The following is a 10877-nucleotide window of genomic DNA, read 5'->3' as shown; positions in this document are numbered from 1 at the left end:
CTATATACATGTATGGTGCTTGATGCAGGTTTCTAATCCAGAGCGCAGTGCATGTATGGTGTGGGATTAAAGCTCCTGCTATCTAGCAGGCGCAGGTTGGTCGCCAGGGACCTCGTGGTTTAATACAGCTTCTGCCTTCTCCTTTGCTCGGTGCTCAATGCTCAATGAGTGCTATGTAATGAATAGATTAAGCGGCTGTGCCACATCTTTCATTGGACTTTGTGATTACGTGATGGCCGGGTGTCTCAGGCGTAGGAAATACTAAATTTAGGGTGGATTCACACAGGTTGTTTTTAGTGGCATCTTTACTGATGTTTGCATTTTTGCACCTGCATTTATTGGTGCTTTTTTGTGATAAAAATGCCAACTCCCGGTTTTAGCTGAAAATCAATGGGAGATATGAAATGCAAGTCACACATGCGTTTTTTTTTTACTAGTGCCATTTTTTCAGTTTGGGTGCATTTTTAGTGTCCGCTATGCAGTTGATAGAGCTGTGTAGCTCTGATACTGACTTTTGGTGACAAAACTACAGCCAAACAGTTGATCTGTGAGGGTTAGTAGTGTCTAACTCCCACCGATTACCTAGCAATGGCCAAACCTATCCTGAGGTTAGGCCATCACTTAGGGAAAGCTGGACAACTCCTGTAAATAGTCGCAATAAGGCACTGATCAGTTAATTCAGGTGCAGAAATTTTACTGAATACAAACCGAAAAGCGGCATAGGCTTCAAGACTTCCTACAGAATGAGCATTCTCGTCATCATGTCACAAACAATATCACAGGTGATGGAGCAGTGGTCGCTCTCCCGTCTTATGTTCTTGCTCCTCAGCAGCAGAAGCAGCATACTCTGTCTCTGCATCAATATCTTTTCCAGCAGTGTCTCCATAATATGTGCCTATGAGTCTCTTCAGAGGTTTCTTCTCTCAGCTCTGCTGGGCCTAGAATCCACCCAGGTAGTCATTATGCCAGACTTCCCCAGTGCCATGCTGGTTGGGCACAGTCACACACAAGGCAATTACCAAAGTACCATAAATATATACATTAAAAGTCTGTAAACTGAGAACATCTACACGTCCCGTTGCAACCATGATGGCTGCTATCCTCCTTCTACACAGGCAAGGAAGGGGGCACCTTCACCGCCCTACAATCTTTTACATCTATATCTGTGAAGGTGACTTGGGATCTCCGACTCCTGTAAAGATATTATGAAAAATTGATTAAAACTGAGTTGTGATCCTATTTAGACAATCTGCTGTCAATGGCCCATCTATCCCCAATGCTTGGGTAAGAAGAGCATTCTGTGTTTTAAGATGGTCTCAGATGAGAGAGGAACTAGAGTTCTCTAGCATTTGCCTATCCTTCCTCTTCATATGGCAATAAACATGAACGCTTGCCGCTAGCTTCCTACTAGTAAGTCCTCATTCACATGTCCGTGATGTCATCTGTGACAAGATGGTCAGTGGTTCATCCATGAAGATGTTAGTGAAGATCCGTGCTTGGTCTGTGTGTCAGTTTTTTTCTCTACATGTGTCATTCGTATTGCACGTACACTGCTAGGCTGGAAATTGGTTTCCAAAGCATCTCCTAGCAATGATCTTTGAAAACCACGGACCAAACATGGATGGTATCTGTGTTGTCTCCATGGTTTTCACAAACCCATACAGTATAATGCGCATGAAGGATCCATGCTTCCGTGATGTCACCAGGGACCCATAGTCCATGGAAAACCACTGATGTGTGAATACCGACTACACTAGCTGACCTGCTGCATGTGCGGTTGGCAGCTGAAGGCATCTGTGTTGGTCCCATCTTCATATGCGCCCACATTGCAGGGAAAAATTATATGTAAATTAACCTCTAGGAGCAAAGGAGGAGTTGCTGTTACACCTAGAGGCTCTGCATTCTCTGCAACTGCCACACCTGCTGCACTTTGATTGACAGGACCAGAAAACATCATCAAGCCTGGTCCTGTCAATCAAAGTGCAGAGGGCTCGGCAATTGCAGAGAGAGTTGAGCATCTAGGTGTAACAGCAACGCCCCCATTGCTCCTAGAGGCTCATTTGCATATAATAAAACATCATTTTTCTCAGTAATGCGGGCACATATGAACATGGGACCAACACAGATGTCTTCAGCTGCCAAGCGCACATGTAACAGGTCAGCCGGTGTCATAGGTACAAGTCTGCTGACAGATGCCCTTTAAATTCAATGGGTGGACATCATGGACAGCACACATCTGTGATTCACTGACATGTGAAAGCGCCCTTAGTAGTGTTGGCAAATGGGGCTTGTGAATCCAAATGAATATAAAGTATTTCCATCTTGTGTCTTGCTTTGAGGTCACAGGGACAGTTCTAGAGTCCCCTGGACAACTACCCATCTTGCCCTCCTTGCCCTGTTGATTCTGTGTTCCTTTGTCCTGTATTACAAAGGCTGAGGGTCGACCCTCCGAGGAACGCTCGTTAGCGATGATCTGCCTATATATAGTAAATGTGCTGCCGATTACCCGATGAACGAGCGAAACGCTCATTGAAAAATCACATCTTCTATGCAGGCAAAAAAAATCATTGTTTGCCGGCAGCAGATGGTGCCGTCTAATTACGCTCTGCTGTCGTGAAATAATGATTATGTATGGGGACGAGCGATGGCATTAGCGAGATTCACTTACTGACGAGCAGGAGATTCCTTCCCGACAATTGTAAGGCTCATCTGTCAGTGTAATACAGCCCTTAGTGACCTTTACCTACATATGCATTACCCTGGCCAGCGTATACCAGATCCAAGGACGCTCTGCAGATAAAAAGATGCATTTCAACTCTATGATCTGAGTGTACATTGATTTTCTTTATCAAAACCTTGTAATGAGACTGAGCAGTGAGAACAGGCGTCTCGGGTTGCAGAGGACAATTCCAGACACACCTCCCGTCCAGCAGAGCAGCTATTGCATGAGAGGCCTCTGTCATCAGCATGGAGCATGCACTGATAAGACTGTGCAAGAGGCTTCACTCCCTTATCAGTTTCCTGATTGGAAAGTGCTGATTGCACAGACTGGGGTTGGGGAGTCAGGTAAGAAGGCAGTGCTAACCCAGGAGGGGAGGGGTGGCACAGTGTCACCTGGGTGTGTGGGCACAGATATAAGTGCTCAGAGCATCCTTCCTCCGTACCTTCCCCTGCCTGCAACCTCTTCCATCAGAAGGTGAGTCACATTTTAACTCTTGTATGTGGAGTCACATAATTACTAGATGCTCTGAATTATCCATTGTCTAATACAGTCATTACCGTCGTCATTGACTTGCTGGAATGAAATCAGTCCATACTTGCGGTAAAACAGTGTACAGTATTTGTAGACTTCTTACGTTTCCTATGTTATATCGGGGTCTGGAGCCTGTGGCTGTCTCCTTCCTTTGTAGAGGTATGCTGGGAGTTGCAGTTCGAGATGCAGGTGATGCTGCACATTACACCAAAAAATTATGCTATTCGGTTTCGCAAATATTATGTACTTTAGATGACCACGTGCAAATGAGGCCTCATGTAAAGTTTTGTATAATTTTTTTATACTGAAAAGTTATGATTAAAATAATACAAAAATGATCAGTAGTGATAGCAGTAGTAGTAAGTAATAGCTGTGGTAGTAGTGGTAGTAGTAGTAGTAGTAGTAGTAAGTAATAGTTGTAGTAGTAGTGGTAGTAGTAAGTAGTAGTAGTGGTAGTAGTAAGTAGTAAGTAATAGCTGTGGTAGTAGTGGTAGTAGTAGTAGTAAGTAATAGTTGTAGTAGTAGTGGTAGTAGTAAGTAGTAGTAGAAAGTAATAGTGGTAATAGTACTGTAAGTAGTAGTAATAGTGGTAGTAGTACTGTAAGCAGTAGTAATAGTGGTAGTAGTGCTGTAAGTAGTAGTAATAGTGGTAGTAGTACTGTAAGTAGTAGTAATAGTAGTAGTAGTACTGTAGGTGGTAGTAGTAATAGTGGTAGTAGTACTGTAAGTAGTAGTAAAAGTGATAGTAGTGCTGTAAGTAGTAGTAATAGTGGTAGTAGTGCTGTAAGTAGTAGTAATAGTGGTAGTAGTACTGTAAGTAGTAGTAATAGTGGTAGTAGTAGTACTGTAGGTGGTAGTAGTAATAGTGGTAATAGTACTGTAAGTGGTAGTAATAGTGGTAGTAGTACTGTAAGTAGTAGTAAAAGTGGTAGTAGTGCTGTAAGTAGTAGTAATAGTGGTAATAGTACTGTAAGTAGTAGTAATAGTGGTAATAGTAGTAGTAACAGTAGTGGTAGCAGTATTTATATGCCGTATTCTAGTGTCCCTTTTTATGCCAATGACAGATTCGTTGTACGGTTGGGCTGGAATCACACATACAGTTTTTGATGCAGTTTTGAAAGCCAAAGACATAAGCAGATCAAAGGAAGAAAAAGTAGAAATGATTAATACTTCTCCAGTGTAAAAACATCACCTAAAACTGCAAGGAAAATTACATGTATGAGTCCAGCTTTATGTTTTTTTCTGTATGAGCACATGTAGCAGAAGTCAACTTTTTTAGGCTGGATCCGCAAGTGCATTTTTTATTTTTATTTTTTTTGCATTTTTATTTTTCTATTAGCCAAACACAGGAGTGGATACGAAAGAGAGGAGTTAACGGCTGCTAAGCCTTTAGCTAATAAACATTCACAGAATTCAGTTTTACAGGGAATGAGTTGGTTTACTTACTGTGCCAAGTAAAACGGCTTGTAAGACAGAGTAATACCGTAAGGTGTGCCAAATGACAAACGTACTCCGGCTACATCTCTGTAGGCATAAGGGATACATTCTCTATTGAGATGAGCCTTTATCTGATTATATCACAATTTCTTTCATCACGTGTGCATCCAGCGAAGCCGGGACGGCGCTCGCCTATTCCACATTCCGTCTGATCATTAGAGCACTTTACAGGAACAAAGGGGAATTAGGTTACTTGCTATGTGTCCTGTTTGCTTACATCATAGTCCTTTTTTTCCTGTTTTCCTACTGCCACATAGTGGAGTCTCTATAGTGTTGATTGACATGTGATATATAAGAAAATGCTTCTGACAGAAAATTTCCTGAAATGAATTTTGTAAAATAGAAAAAATGCCCTATATGATCAAAAGATGTTTTGTGAGACTTATGTTTTAGATTTTTCTGACATTTTGGCCAAAAATAATGTAAGCCATGCTGGTTAGTGTGCAGTTGTGAAATGTATTCTCTCTCTCTCTCTCTCTCTCTCTCTCTATATATATATATATATATATATATATATATGTGTAAAACCACGTGAGAGGAAAGGAAAGCTGGCTTAGTTGTCCATAGCAACCAATCAGATCCCACCTTTCATTTTCCAAAGGAGCTCTGAAGAATGAAAGTTGGAATCTGATTGGTTGCTATGGGCAACTAAGTCAGTTTTCTTTTCCAACAGTTGTGATGATATCCCTCCGCCCCGGTGCACATAACAACCAATCCGGTTGCTGCTTTGATTTTCAAGTATAAAATCTGGAACCCAACTGGTTGCTATGGGAGACTGCCTCATCTTTTTCCCTGCACTAGTTTTGATAAATCTTCCAATTGTGTTGAGGCCATTTTAGTATTTTCAATGGCAAGTATAGCGCCACTTGCAAATACTGGAACTCTCAACAACACCCCGATGGCTCTCATTTTATGAATCTACAAGCCCATGTACATGAATATTAGTGCTTGTCATTAGTAGGACTATGTTCATCCGTCCAACAGAGTGTTAGGGTTGTATTACACCAAAACATTAGCTGACAGATATCTGACACATTTCTGACCAATCATTGGTCAGATGGCCTATTACAAACACAGAGCTTTTGTTATACTCACCAACTATTGGTCTTATTGGACAGATATTGGTCAGATAATCTGTTGGTATAATACAACCCTAACACTCTGTTGACCGGATGAACATAGTCCTACTAATATGATCTACTGTATAATTATCACTTAATTAGATTTCCAGAATTCCAGAATAATTAAGAATGTATTTGTGGGTTATGCACTGGGTATAGGATGGCATATTATTAATTGTAATAATTTAATAATTGCTTTCCAGTCATTGTCTACAGCTAGAAACATGGACAAAAAGGTACTTGGTAACTTATGGTGGAGGACATTCGGACAGGCTTATGCTTTTTAGAGTTCTTGGCTTTCTGCTGGGAGAAGGGGCTTCATGATATTGCTGCAATTATTGTATTATATATTTTATGAATATTTATTATTGTATAACTAAGAAAATTGTTGGTAAATTTAGGGCTAATAGATAATCAATATAGGATAAGTGGGAGTCCAACCCAGCATTCACTTGAATGGGAGCTGAACTTCAGTACCAAGGCCACTACATGGTGCATGGAGCCTTCTGCTTCCACCTTCGTCCACCCTTTAGTTTCCAGACCTGGAGGCTGCCGAAAACATCTGATTGGTGAGAATGCCAGGTGTTGGATCTTCACTGATCTGACATCGATGACCTATCTGAAGAAAAGATCATGAACATTTAAAAGCAGGAATCTCCCATTAAGAATGGAAGTACATAGCAGTTGTATATGCTTTCAGCTCAGCAGAATGAAATTAGGGCCTCACCTAATTGTCCTCATACAAATTCATTGTTTCTAGGCAGCAAAGTGCAGGATCTGCTGTCCAAAAATGATGATTGGGGTGTCCGCACCAAAGATCATTTCACCTGATGAACAAGCATTCTGGTTGTTCATTGGCTCATCTGCGGCACCTTTATATGGGCAGATTATAGAGAACGAGTGCTTGTAGGAACATTCGTTCCCGCTGCTCTGCCCAGTGTAAATGCACCTTTATTCCTATCTCCACATTAAAATATTCATGTACACTCTGCTCAGCTGAGCATACTTGTTGATGGACTCTGGTGAACTGGCTGTCTACCAAATCAGTGGTCGGCAGACAACTATTGGATATGTGTGGACAGCTTTATTTTACTTCTTTGGCTTCATTTTTTGGCTAAATAAGCAAACATGAGACTCTATTCTGAGTAGATAAAACTTTCATGTTGTCCTGATCCAACTACACACGTGGGCACAGAAGTTACATTTTTGTTGGCCAATGAATCTCATGTCTAGGCGGACAAGTAAGACCTAATCAATCCTAGTATGTTGCTGGAGTGGCGAAAATATGACTAGTCAATGCTTATCTTTCTATAAAAATATCCAAATGGCCAAGCCAAATAGTCATATTAATTTAGGAATCAGGGAAAATTGTTGTACAAATGATGGGTCTATGACTAGCATCAGGTAGGGTCTTGGTATGATTAAGGTTCTAGATTATTTCAAAGTTATTCACTTTTTGCTATTGTCCATATCAAGAGAGAGGATGTCCTTATTTTCTCTACAAAGTCCCATCCACCTGAAAACTTTCTATTGTCTCATTTTCAATACAAGGTGCATGATTGTGCAAAAATGTATCATACAGTTAATTAATAACTTGCCCAGCAGGTTAAGGGAGATAGTCTAGGTGGAGATGGCGCAGGCTATAATTAAAACAATGAGGAGAATGTATGCTTGCATTCATGCATCGCAGCATTGTTGTCACAATGGTTTCCACCCTCGATGGAATATTTTCCCAGTAACAGTACATTCTTAAAGAGTCACATTGGTTTAGCCTATTAAGTTATATTGCTTATAAAATTGAGATGGCTTCACGTACATACATTATGGAGGACAGAGAATCAATAATAGGTTTCCTTAAGCCAATCAATTAGCCATTGGCTATCATTTGCCAGGTTCTTCTGCAAAATACCTCATGGAAGCTAACTACTTGCCACAGGCAAAATTGTTCTCATATAATCACTGGAGAACAACTTCCCTTTCTAAATCTGTGTCCCCAGGTGGTGGCTGTACCTTTTTGAGTGACCAACCTCCTATACCAGGGATGGGCAAATTGCGGCTCTCCAGCTGTTGTAAAACTATCATGCCCTGCTGTAGGCTGATAGCTGTTGGCAGACTGGGCATACTGGGAGTTGTAGTTTTACAACAGCTGGAGAGCCGCAGTTTGCCCATCCCTGTCCTATACCACTTGTACAAGTTGCCAATCTATTAGTTCAACAAGAAGAAGCACCATTTTTGATCCCAGCATTGACATTTTTGGTCCCTCATATGGTCATGAAATTACATAAGAAGAAAATTTCTAATGAGTTAAATTATTTAGTGTCACAACCCACAATTTTCTTATTTCTTGTTAGCATAAAAATGCTGTGCAATCTCTAAGAATTATGTTATAAAGCCAGGAGAAGCTGAGCAGATTGATATATAGTTTTGTTGGAAAACATTCAGTTTGACTTGTAATTACTTTTAACTTCTGCTTATTCTGGGCTTAGGAGTCATGTGTGACTGACAGCTGTCTCTATATGCACAGTCATAAGGAGGGGGCTATTGATCACTTAATAGGACCACCCAATGGACTCCTACTATCAATAGAGCAGGGATTTAAAGTGTACCTGTTTATTTTTAATATAGAGTATTGGCAGGGATGTTAAACATGTTGGTAACATACAATAACGTAAAAGGTCTTCCTAGCAAAGCTCTAACTGAACTTTGCCAAGGAAGAGTCCTTCCTCAGTCTTCAACATCTACTAAGCGCTGAAGACTCCTGTGTGTAACAAGTCAGATAGGCAGGGTGTTGGGCAGTGATAGGGCACATGTACGTAGTCAGGGACTGGGGTAGTGACAGGAGGCAGGCTGGAAGCCTCTGACACAGGCGTCTCCAGTGCTCAGTAGAACTCAAGACTGAAGACAGACTTTCCTAAGGCTACTTTCACACTCGCGTTTTGGCTTTCCGTTTGTGAGATCCGTCATGGGCTCTCACAAGCAGTCCAAAACTGATTGGTTTTGCCCTAATGCATTCTGAATGGAAAAGGATCCGCTCAGAATGCATCAGTTTGCCTCCGTTCAGTCTCCATTCCGCTCTGGAGGCGGAAATCAAAACGCTGCCTGCAGCGTTTTGCTGTCCGCATGACAAAACTGACCCAAACAGATCTGTTTTCTCTGACACAATCTGGCACAACAGAAAACGGATCTGTCTCCCATTGAGTTTCAATGGAGTTCATGACGGATCCTTCTTGGCTGTGTTACAGATAATACAAATGGATCTGTTCATGACGGATGCATGCGGTTGTATTATTGTAACTGATCCGGTTTTGCAGATCTATGACAGATCCGCCCAACACGCGAGTATGAAAGTAGCCTTAGAAGTGCTCAGTTAAAGCATCTTTCCTTAATAAAGTATATTACAAAAATGTTGAACATTCCCATCCCTACACTGTAAATTACAGTTTACGCTCATCCCATAAATCTATATATAAATCTGCTCAGCTCCTTCTGCTCTATAACATGTCTGCATTTTTATGGAGACAGGTTCCCTTTAGTTCCCTCCACCACTTTGTGGATGTATGATATAATGTACATGTGGAAGTCCATATAATGTACATATGTAGATGCTTATGTACTGCTTATTCACATCTCAGAACAGTCCTAGCTTGCAGCAGGGTTGCTTTCCTGCCCTAAAGGTGATGGGTCGTCTCCCACGTTATTGCTTAAGGTTTCTGAATGGTGAATGGGTTCTTTTGTACAGGAAGGTGGAGTGCTGGGATTTATCTGTGACAGTGGTGTATAATTGCAGGTATCTTTCTCCTATTGACATTCACTTTTTTCTTTGGTCTCAGACAATGGCTCCGTTCCCGGAATTTCAGGACCATATCTCAGAGGACAAGGGCAATCTTCCCAAGTACCCTGATCGTCCTCCTATTAGTAATGCAGACCCTCCAAATGGTAAACATCATTATTATTAACTACGTTATTAACTTATTTATTAAAGGAAATTTGTAATAAAAAATGTAAAACTAAACTGACCAATTTAATAATATGTATATGTGTTCCTGACTTTTACAGATATAACCTTTTTAGCCATAGCATTGCTGTTATGGCATGTTTTCCATGCAGATTTGCCACGTGAAACATTGTGTCACCTATATGCAGAATACTGCTCCCTACACCAGTGTCAGTTGGCTGGTGTGCAAAGGGATGTGACAAATAAGCTTCTTTCACAGTAGTAACATTAAAAAATTAAAGCTGAGTTCATTATAGAACCAATGTAAATTAGAAAATAAGAGGTTTGTACATGTTTAAAGGCTATGTTTCATGATTGCATTTTTCAATTGGTCTTTATTAACAATTTCCAACAGTTTTTTTTCTACAGGGTTAAGTTTTAATCTATCAGCAGAGTATCTTGCTTTCAGTCCTTACCTCTGAATTCCTGATGGCTCATAAACACTCATTATAGCGAAATTCTTATCAAGCTTGTAAGAATCTGGCTTAGATGAGTGTTCATGAGCTGTCAGGAATTCAGATATACGGGTTGTCAGAGCAGCAACCTAAAAGCAATAAACTGTGTACATAGATTGAAACCTAACCATGTAGAACATAAACTGTTGAACATTTTTAATAAAGACCAATTGAAAAATAAAAAATTTAAAAATTTAAAAAATGTAGCCCAAAATAAGTAAAATGCAGTCATAAAAAATTTCCTTAAAGGAGCTCACAGCTTTTAATTTTACATTTTTCAAGCCCTATTGCCACTGATTTCCTACTGATATTCAACAGGATGGACATCAATATAACACATGATGACTGGAATGTCTATTTAATGCATCAATCTTTAAGGCATGTATTCATTGTATTTCTGTATTTCCTAGACAATGTTAGTACATATGACACAGAGTCACTACCTCCAGCTTACTCTACTGTGGCATTATGCAAAGACACATCTGAAGAGGAACAAGAGTTTGACCCATGGGAGATGCCAGAACTTAAGAGTACTGGACCAAAGTGGTCAGGTGGGT

General features: G+C 40.5%; 1 protein-coding gene and 1 long non-coding RNA gene across 3 annotated transcripts in view; one reads left to right on the top strand and one right to left on the bottom strand.

Moving 5' to 3' along the window:
* Positions 1 to 730: 730 nt before the first annotated feature.
* On the bottom strand, positions 731 to 3611 carry LOC120990296. The gene is made up of 3 exons (XR_005776399.1): positions 3357 to 3611; positions 2669 to 2790; positions 731 to 1192 (listed from the first exon to the last, which is right to left on the bottom strand). It is a non-coding gene; the product is annotated as an uncharacterized LOC120990296 (long non-coding RNA).
* The window catches only part of SLC34A2 (solute carrier family 34 member 2), an 18277-nt gene continuing 10196 nt past the window's right edge, over positions 2797 to 10877 (top strand). The window contains exons 1-4 of one of the 2 annotated variants that reach the window (XM_040419016.1): positions 2797 to 3196; positions 6075 to 6107; positions 9702 to 9807; positions 10731 to 10871. In XM_040419016.1, the coding sequence (XP_040274950.1) occupies positions 6096 to 6107; positions 9702 to 9807; positions 10731 to 10871 (259 nt within the window). In that variant the 5' untranslated portion in view covers positions 2797 to 3196; positions 6075 to 6095. The remainder of the gene's footprint in view (positions 3197 to 6074; positions 6108 to 9701; positions 9808 to 10730; positions 10872 to 10877) is intronic. The other variant, XM_040419017.1, reaches the window with a different exon arrangement.

The sequence above is a fragment of the Bufo bufo genome, chromosome 2, assembly GCF_905171765.1.
Source record: "Bufo bufo chromosome 2, aBufBuf1.1, whole genome shotgun sequence".
NCBI lineage: Eukaryota > Metazoa > Chordata > Amphibia > Anura > Bufonidae > Bufo > Bufo bufo.
Note: the sequence above shows the minus strand (reverse complement) of the source record. Positions and strands in the feature narration are given on the sequence as shown.